We start from the raw sequence: 9,841 nt of genomic DNA on the forward strand, positions 1-9,841 counted from the left end.
TCTCTAATGAAAATATTTTGTCCTCCCTTTCCTGGGGCCCAAGTTGAGGCCTCGTGTCTCTTTCCTGAATTCCTGCCACAGTCCCTTTGTTGGTCCCCTGTTTTCAGACCTGCCCCTGGAGTTCTTCATGCTTCATTCAGAGTCATCTTTCAAAAACTGCAAAGCTGACCCCTTAGGTCCCTGGCTGAAAGGTGTTCAGGGGCTGCTATGCCCCCCCAAATCCAGACTCCCAGGGCCTTTTCATCTGGTTTGGGGAGGCCACTTCTCGTGCCTTGTGCCTCCCTGGACCTAGTGAATCGCAGGCATGGCTCCTTACGCCACCATGTTCTTGCCTCTGACTTCCCCTGGGAGAACTGGATTCTAAGGAAAAAGCCTTCCCTGGACTCCCAGTGGGCCTCACGACTGCTCTCGGCTCCTCTACCACCTTGTGTGTATCCTTGCCTCACTTACTGTGTATAGTGGCCCCTTAAACCGTGAGTCCTTAAGGGAAGGGATCGAACACTGGTGTTCCTCTGCCAGCCCTTAGCGCCAGGCCTGGCACATCCGGCTGCCTGGTAAACCATCCTCGTAGTGATAACATTAGCAGCTCGTAATGAGTACGTCCATTCAAGTCCTGATCAGTCTTCAGAACTTTGCTGTAAGGTAGTACCACTGTCACTCCCAATTTACAGTTGAGGGGATTGAGGCTCAGAGAGATGAAGTCACTTGGTCAAGTTCACACAGCTAGTTATGAAGAGCTGGGACGCAAACCCTGATCCATCTCTTAATGATTACACTAGACCCTCTCCAATATTTGGTAAACTGGTTTGAACTTCTGTTTCTCTCCTCTGAAAGTGAAAATTACCAAGGCCATTCCATTGGGTGAGCCAAAACTAAAGCCTGACGGGCACCGGTTCCGGCTGGATGTGTCACTGAAGTGGCTGCAGTGCCCCTGAGTGTACCTATTTTACTTTCACCTGCTGGACCCTGACACCACCCCCCACCCCGCCCCGTGCATCCCCCTCTGCCGTGCAAGAGATACTGTGCACCTGCCACCAGCTACACCAGGAAGGGAGGGTGGCTGCTCCTCTCTTGACCTGTCATTACCCAGGAAAGGACATGCCCCAGGGTTGTCCCAGAGCAGACAGCTAAGACACACCCCACTCCCGGGGGCCCCACCCATGTCTCCCCTTTCTGGTCTCCTCGGGCTATGTTGGGTTCTGACAGCCACCTCTTTCCTGCAGGGCAAGTTTGTGGAACCTGGCCTCTCCGACTGCCCCATGCCCTCTCTGTAGCAGCCACTCTCCTGTTCACAGCCTGCAGATGGTGCCTTCAGGATGATGTGTGGGCTCCTCAGCCCGGCCAACAGGCTCCTGCTTGCTCTGGCCCTGGTTCCCCTCCTGCCTGTGTGTGCACCTTAGTCTCATCCTTTCTGTTTCCTTGTTCTGCGTGTCAGCCTGGAACAGTCCTGCCCCTTCTCCCTGGCAGAAGTGCTCAGGTCTCACTTAGTGGCTTTTCTTCTAGAAGCCTTTCCTATGCCACAGCAGGGCCTGAGAGCTCAGGCTGTCTTTATCTCCTCATTAATTCAGCAAATGTTTGTGCAGCTGCTACTTGGTGCCAGGCAGTGCTCATGGAATGCACTGGCGTACTCTTATCTCTTTTCTCGACTGTACCCGTTTACACTCTACCTTACTGTTAATCTTTGAGGGCAGGGACCTGTCCTTTGGGCTCGTTGACCGAAGTCCAATGCCCAGCGTATAGTTAGTGTTCAGAAATGTTGGCTGAATGAATTTTCCTTGGGTACAAGGCCTCTCCACCACCATCACTACTAAGTATGTGCCCTAAATGTTAAGGTCCTGGGATTGATAAGGTCTAAATTAAGGGTTCTCCAAGGGAAAATTTGGGGTCCCTTCTCTTGATATATGCACTTCCCCCGCCCCAGCCAGCCCTTCTGCCTGCAGGGTATGTACAACGCCACCACTGGGAAGGTAGACTGCCTCAGGCACTTTGGACTGAGGTTCTATGCCTCCAACTCTTTGGCTGGTACGGATTGCTGCGGGCTAGCCTGCCCCTGGACGGGGTGGGCCTCCCTGGCCCTGGGAAGCAGGGAGGGGTTTGCCAAGAGGCTGGGCTGTGTCCTCCATCCCTCCTGGGTCCCCCCGCACCCCCCAGTCCAGAGCAGCCTCTGAGAGCAGTGCGGGCCAGGGGATCTGACTGCAGCCTTTCCTGCAGGGGGCCTGCTGACTGACTGGCAAGTACAAGAATGAGGACAAAGATGGGAAGCAACCTGTGGGCCACTTTTTTGGGACTAACTGGGCAGAGATCGACAGGAATCAGTGGGTGGGGATGGGCTGCGTCAGTGTGGGAGGTGGCATGGGTCCATTAGTCTGGGATAGGGTATTCACGGGGCTGCTCTCCTGGAAGCCAGGACCTTCCTCTCAGAACTAGGCCCCTGGATTCCCACATGCTTTACTCAGCAGTATTCTTACTCTCCTTGCATATTTCGTGTCCCTGGAGAGTAACTTGGGGCTGGGACTGGGAATGTGGATATTTGGGCCTGCTGCCAGGTCTGCGGGACTGTGTCCTTTCTCTGGGATGAGGTCACCCCCTGCCCACAGCAGGAAGAAGAACCTTGGATTGGGACTTGGGAACTCTAGGGCTTGCTGCTGTCCCAGTACTAGCTAGCCCTGTCACCTTGGGCAAACTGAGTTTAAGTTTTGCAAATTCTTGGCAATAAAATTGTCATGAATGTCTAAAGTTATAGTTGAGCAGTTGTTGAGACCTTTTTATTTCCTTCCTTTTTTCATTTTTTAAATTTTGAATAATTTATCTAAGTAATACATGCCCACAGTTAAAAACAACCCCTTTTCAAGTTGAATCGTTCAGATGTGATCATTTTAAACTCTTACAGCTTTCTTCCCTCTGGCATTTACTGTGCTATCTCTATATACTTTTTCTTTTGTTTGCTGTTCCTCTATCAAGTTTAGACATTATGTGTGGACTGCTGGAAAGCTCCTAATCTTTACAGATTTATAGGAGCCAGTCTCCAAAGTAATTTCTGTGTAATATTTGTCTCCCCTCTTCTCTCCCCAGAGGGCGACACACCAAGCTTCGTGCAAGAGGCTCCAATGCTGGTTTTGTGGGCATGACCAAGAATATTTGGATTCACATTGTGTGCCTTGGTGTGATTTAAATTCTATTCTAGCACCCCCCACCCCACCATCACCCCAGGGGTTTCCAATTATCCTGGCCAAGTTCAGGAACCATTGCCTTAAACAGTGTTTTTCAAGGAGCTTTTCACACCAGGGCCAAGGCCTCACCCCTGGAGAATGTAGGCTGAGGGTTTCACCTAGCCTGCTCTCTATAGCTTACAAAGCATGGTCAGGCCCACTATCTCCTCTCCATTTTGCACTCACTGTATGGGGCTGGCACAGGGTGTTTCCTGACTGAGCGTGTCAGAATAGTGAACGCAGGTGGCTCAGCTAAGGCCAGAGCCAGGCCTGGAGCCGGGCGTTGATGAAGGTCCTGTGTGTGATCTGGGCTGTGGTACCATAGTTGCTCCTGGGTCCTTATTTGGAGGTTTGTGCTGTTCCCATCTGGTGAGCATGTTAAATGCAAGGATTCTTGCACATTGCATCCCCTCTATTCCCACCACCAGACTAGGAGACAACACCCTGACGAGGGGCCCACAACTCTACATGCTTTCTGCGGTTCAAGGATGCAAAACCTCCACTTCTGAAGACTGTGGCCCCCCAGCGCCTGGGCTGGGGTGGCTGCCCTGGAGTGACCCTATGATACTTACCCATGTCACCCTCCCACCTGCCCAGCTTCTAAAACCACTTCAGGGCCACTGCCCTGGTGGAGAAGACCCTGCGGGCTGTATATGGCACAAGTTTTCCCACAATGACCTTGGCTACCCTGTGGTGAAGGTACCGCCACTCCCAGCTCTAGGTAACCCAGCTGTCCCTGGTGCCTTCGCTTGTTCCCACACCTTTTTTTTGGTGGTGGGGAGAAGAATAAAAGAAGGCTGCACAATTATTTGTTGATTTCTGAAACTGCTCCATGGCCCAGTTCTTTTGGGCAGTAATCCTGTTCTTAGAGGTCTCTTAAGTGCCATGTCACAAATACTATTGGCTTTAGTACGATTATCTCAATTTTACAAGAGAAATGCTCAGAAGCTCTTTCACTTGACCAAGGTCCTACCGCTAAGTGTGATGTGGCACACAGGTTTGACTCTGAAAGCTACATTTTTGAACTGTGGGCATGTCTCCCATCCCTGACTGCCCACTCTGCTGAGCCTAACTCCCACGCACCTGATGGAGCTGTCCTCTCTTCTTGCTTCCCCACGTTTCTCTAACGCCTTCCTCCAGCTCCGGCATTACACACTAATGACTCGCCTTTAGTGAGCACGTTAAGTACCAGGCCCAAAACAAAGTACTTCAATTTCCACGACCACCGTGCAAAGTAAAGGAAGTCTGACGCCTAGAGAGATCGAGTAACTAAGCCAGATTTACCCATCTTCTGAGGGGCAGAGGTGAGTGGCTCTGAACTCAGATGTAGGCTGACTAACTACGGAGGCCAAGCTTTAGAGCTGTTTGAAGGCAACTTCTTTCTGGAATAATACAAGTATAGACACCAGACCCCAAATCTTAGTGGGGACAGGGCTGGGAAAGGGAGTACGTGTGATTTGAGACACTGTCTGGCCGTCTGCCCTTCCAGGGTGCCCACAGGTACGGTCATCTTGGGGACGTCCAGACGAAGCGGCTGGCACAGAACTTGGCAGTGACTGAGGAAGGCCGCTGGGGCCGGCTGTTGTGCAGGCCTTTGATCAAGCCTGGTGCCTGGTTGCCCATGAATGTTCTCAATATTTCCATTAGGCTCAGTCCTGACTGGAGGTGGCAGAGGGCACACTGTTACTTCTTTTACTGTCTCGCCCTGCCTTAAGCTCCTTTTCCCTGTTTTCTGCTCATCATCTCGGCTCACAAACTGTTTTTTTTCCTATATTCTTACAGTGCTCCTAGTGGCTGTCACAATGTGTAAAGGCTGGGGATTGTGATCTAGTCCAGCATTTCCTCTCTGAATAAAGCAGGCATTTGACGTGGCTACAGCCCAGGGCTGGAGCGAACCTGGTGAATGTTTCTTCTGCTGTCTGCAGCCCATTTTCTGCCCTTCCCAAGGACTTGATGAGAAGGGGGCAGGAGTATGGATTAGTCTTCAAAGGGCAGAGGTAGCGGGTCTTCCCAGCTTCCTGTGCTGAATGCAGCCTGACTTCCCAGCACAGGGCAGGAGGTGGCCCTCACTCTTCTATGCACGATAGAAAAAGGGCGCCGAACAGCCTGAAGTAGATTTTCTCTCATTTAGAAATGCCCTCACTGAATTATTTACAAACAGAACAATTTGAGCAAAAACCTACCATGAGTCAGCACCAAGAATAAAACCTCCCAGGACACCGTGGAACATTTTAAACACATTCTCACAATCTCAGCGGTAGCTTTACTCCTGTCTTAGCAGAGCCCCCTGACTTCTGGTCATCCGTGAGTCCCAGCTCCATCCACGAGTCTGTGTCGGGGGAGGAAGGGCAGCCGCGGTGCCCGTTTTCCTCAGCAAATCCCCGTTTCAAGCAAAGGGAACCGAAAGCCAGAGGACAGGAGCCCTGGTGAGTGCTGTCCTGTCCCCAGAGCTGCATGGCCACAGTGGTCATGCAGGAACCAGTGCTGGAAGCTGGTTTGTGAGGTGAACAAAGGGAACCCTAGGACTCAAACAAAAGCCCAAATCTTAGGCCTTTTTTTGCTGAGAAAAGTCCCTTTTGCCGTCTACAGGGAGACATCCTGCAGACAAGGTTTTATTCTTTATAGAACAGTCTGTACCTCTCGCCCACCCTTGTCTTCATCCATAGCTGCTCCCCCAAGCGGGGCGGCAGTGGTCCTGTGTGGTCCAGTCAAGAGGAGACACCTGGAACGGGCCGGGACGCGCTCAGTCCCAAGTGCCCGTCAACCGTCGTCTTAATCGTCGTCTTCCTCTGATTCTTCTGCCGACTCGGGGGCGCTCTCTGGCAAGTCATCTCCCATCTGTTGGAATCCTTTGGACTGTGCGTCCCACATGTATTTGATGGTCACTTTGAATTCAGCCATCTCATATCCAAAAAGCTTCTGCAAGAGAGACAAAGGAGCCAAGAGTCAGGAGGAGCGCGTGTGATCAGACTCTGTGGTCCCCAACCCCCTACTCGCCACAGGCCGCAGACTGCTGGGAGGGGCTGGACTCACCAAGATGCGGGCCTGCTCTGGGGTCAGCACGTCACCTTCTTTGCACACCTCATAGTCGGACAGCAGGGTCACCACACCTGTAGAGAAGGGGGGCACCCGAGCAGTTATTTCTGGCACAGGGGCCTGTGCAGAGCTTTCTGTCTGCGGCCCACAGCTGGGAGGAATCTGGTTGGCCACCTGTCCCCTCTCCAACTCTAGTTCGCACTGGGGACAGGATTAATCAGCAGTGTTCAGCTCCCTGCAAGGGAGTTCAGGGAGCAGTGACTGCCTCCCTCACTGTCCCGTAAGTGCTGTATTCTGGCTATAAGTTACTGTCCACACTCACCCCAAGCATGAGGTGAACATTCTAGCCCCACTTTCTCACAAGGAAATGGAGACTGGCAGAAACAACCTGCTCGGCCACAAAGGGAGCCTATGCTCTTGGCCACTATGCTGTGACCTTTAAGCTCCAGGGCATTCCTCCTACCTCTCTTGAGGGCAGTGGGCAGGCCCAGCTGCCTCAGCTGAGGCTCCATGGAGTGGGGGAACTGCTCCAGGGGCCCCGGGTCCAGGCTCACGGTGAAAGCTGCTTTGTTTCCAGCGCGGGCGTAGTCCATTTCTGTGTATTTTGTGAACCACCTTCAGGAAAGAGAAGTGGTAGGGGGAGGTTCCTGACTGGGTCACCAGCCCACCTGAAGCCAGGTGCCCCCCCCACCCCCTTGCCCCTGGCCTTCCCTCTCTTCCCTCAGCACCAGCTAGAGAGAACCAAGGACTCAGAAACAGGGCTCTAGGGACCCGTTCTCATTTGACGCTCCCACTATACAAAGTCTCTGGGTTACTCCTTCCCCGGAGTCCTCACCGACCTTTCTCTTCCCCATCGTTCTTTGAAAACACTCACTCATTCACTTCCTCCTTAGTCCGATTGGTGAAAAGGAGACCTACTTCACCCCTCAACTTCTTGCTGACCTACGGAACAAAAGTGAGGTCGGTTCGGTCATACTAGAGCAGTGGCTTTCAACTGGGGATAATTTTGTCCCCTTACCCCCCAACATTTGGCAACATCTAGAGACATTTCTGGTTGTCACAGCTGGGCGCGTGTGCACACGCACGCTGCCCTCTGGGTCTGGAGGTTCAAGAACTGGAGCTTTAAGCCAGCCTTGCTCTCCTGATCCCTGAACCAGCCAGATGGCTGGAGTGTGTGTCATGTGAGAGCAGCAGCTGACAAGGCAGCTTGGCCTTGGCCCTTCCTAGTGAGGGTCAGAGACTCACCTGATGCAGGTTGTCTTTGTACTCGTCAGATGGGCTTCGACCTAAGGCCACCATCATCACTTTGTTTTTGCCAAAGAACATCCTACAGAGAAGAATAGGGGTTGGTGAAGGTAGTGCCTGGCTTAGCCCAACCCCGCGGTAAGTGTGAATCAACCCCTGTCCTTGGGAGCTCGAGCCCAGGCCCAGGCTGTTTCATAGTGTGGCCAGAGGCTCCCACTTCTTCCACGAAGCTCTGCCCTTCTGTCCCCAGCCTAGGGCCCCTTTTCCTATTTTCCTGCCCACAGACCTTGACAGTCACAGGATTCTGTCTCCTAGTCCACTCTGAGCGCTACGTGATAATCCGCCCTTCCCATCTGAATGTATGGAAGAGGCCCATTTAATGGTCTGAATAGAGCTGGCGCAGCAAGCGACAATCAGAGTCATCACTAGCACTGTCATAACTCCAGTCCAAGGACAAGTACTCGCCACATGGCTTGTACAGCCTGCTCTCAAGTCACTGTTGCATCCTGGAGCACATGACGACATTCTTAAACTGATGGGATGTTCCTAAACAGACCAGACCAGGGGAAAGAGAGGGATCACTGCTCAAACATTCCCTGAACAACTACCACATGCTGCCCCATAAGCACAGTGCAAGACCAGCTGAAACAGTTAAAGAGTACCTTCAGTGGGGGTGTGGCACTTTGTCCTTATTAAGATGCCACCTGTGTGACCCAATAACCGCCCCTGTGCTTTGACTGAGAGCAGCCTGGCCCTTCCCACCGCCTGCTCACCGGCTGTGCTTCCAGGCGTTCCGGATGTCCTTCAGCTTGCTGTTTCTCATGTTGGCCACGGAGAAAATGAAAAGGTACTTGTATGTGTCCACACATTTCCGAAGCTGTGGAACAATTCATGGGGCTCTGGAGTTCAAGGGGCACCATGGGCTGGGCAATACTCTGGCCTCAGATGGGAAAGATGTGCTCTAGGGAACTTACAACTGTGGAAGTTTCGAGCTGGAGGCCTCTAAGACAGGATCATTTTGTACAGAGGCTCCCCTGGGGCAAAGTGATCTCAAAGTGCGGTGGAAGCTGAGCCATGGGTCAAGATCATACGGTATTCCCACGTTTCTGACTTATCTGTGGCCACTTCTCTTTGCTTTGTCTGTTAATTGTCGATAACCCAGAAATACTTAGGTACACTAGGAAGGCTCCTACTAAATGAAACATGAAGCCTCATTATTTACTCATAAGGGGAGGTGGATCACCAGCCCCACTCTGCCCACATTGCTGGCCACAGCTATGAAGAGGTGGTCTCAAGGAAGAGAATCTTTCTGCAGGAGGAGACTCCTTTTTCATCCAGCCTGCAGTCCTGAAGCAGTGGGTTGGTGCATTTACCCAAGTCTGGCAACTCTCAGCTTTTTGACATTGGGCAGGTGAACAAATCTCTGTAAGCTTCAGCTACCCAAATGGAAAACAGGGATAATATAAATGGAACACAGCACAGTGCAGAGCATACAGTAAGAGCTCAGTCAGAGCTGGAAATCAGTATTATAGGAGTTTTTATTGGTGCTGCCACTGGAGGAAAAAAGACTAGATCAGCAGCTTCTTTTTCTTTTATAAACAGTATGTTTCCCTAACATATAGTCCTACACCCACCTTTAGAAACCAAATACGTGGCATGGAAAAATAAAAAGAATAAGCTCTTACCTCTTCTATCAGGTTCTGCTTCAGTTCCAAGCCTTTCTTGGCAGTTTTGGTTAAGGAAACTGATACAAAGAAGAAAAAAGAGAGATGATGAGAGGCAAATATGGATGTTCTGGAGATTCATTTTCTTCTCCACTTTGTTAGCTTGACTGGACCAAGCCAGACTGAGGAAAGGCAGCAAGAATATTCCTAGGGTCCTCAGAGTGCCTACTTTCTGGTGTTCCTGAGCTTGGAGGTCCTTTAATACATTTCCTGTTACTCACGCACACTGTTCCTTAGCCCCTCTTAGTTCAACCTAAAAATCTGTACTGAGGTACGGGTGTGGGGCTTGTTTCTACTCTTGGAAAACATTTGAGGGGCTGACCAGGAAGGGGCCTCTTATTCATCCTGGCTGGCACTTAGTCCCTCTTTACAAGGCATACGTACAAAAAGGCAATCACACTGGTCAGGGGCAAGTACAGCACAGGAAGGCAAACAAAACACACTTATCTATTTCCCATCACTTCCACTGCTACGACTGTGAACCAAGTTAGCATCACCCTCTCTTGGATTACTGCTGGTCTTGCTGCTTTCACCCTTGTGTCCACCTTACCCAGTCCATTCTCAACAAGGCAACTAGGGTGATCTTTTAAAAGTAAACTTAAACCATGTCATTACTCTGCTCAAGCT

The 9,841-nt window shown here is 51.4% G+C and overlaps 1 protein-coding gene across 1 annotated transcript; it reads right to left on the bottom strand.

Moving 5' to 3' along the window:
* Positions 1-5,321: 5,321 nt before the first annotated feature.
* Positions 5,322-9,780, bottom strand: LOC120585735 (mRNA turnover protein 4 homolog). Its single transcript, XM_039842069.1, has 7 exons — positions 9,176-9,780; positions 8,264-8,367; positions 7,491-7,572; positions 7,120-7,187; positions 6,709-6,860; positions 6,243-6,319; positions 5,322-6,128 (listed from the first exon to the last, which is right to left on the bottom strand). The coding sequence occupies exons 2-7, from the start codon at positions 8,311-8,313 to the stop codon at positions 5,982-5,984; spliced, it is 576 nt and encodes a 191-aa protein (XP_039698003.1). The 5' UTR covers positions 8,314-8,367; positions 9,176-9,780; the 3' UTR covers positions 5,322-5,981.
* Between the last annotated feature and the right edge of the window lie 61 nt (positions 9,781-9,841).

This window comes from Pteropus medius, unplaced genomic scaffold, assembly GCF_902729225.1.
Source record: "Pteropus medius unplaced genomic scaffold, Ma_sr-lr_union100, whole genome shotgun sequence".
Taxonomy (NCBI): Eukaryota; Metazoa; Chordata; class Mammalia; order Chiroptera; family Pteropodidae; genus Pteropus; species Pteropus medius.

Bases quoted from the DNA above. Each gene is read 5' to 3' on its own strand.
- LOC120585735 (XM_039842069.1), bottom strand. From the start codon at position 8,313: ATGAGAAACAGCAAGCTGAAGGACATCCGGAACGCCTGGAAGCACAGC. The intron at 7,573-8,263 runs GTGAGCAGGCGG...TCTTCTCTGTAG, and splicing joins AACGCCTGGAAGCACAGCCG to GATGTTCTTTGGCAAAAACA. The intron at 6,861-7,119 runs GTGAGTGTTTTC...TCTTTCCTGAAG, and splicing joins ACTAAGGAGGAAGTGAATGA to GTGGTTCACAAAATACACAG.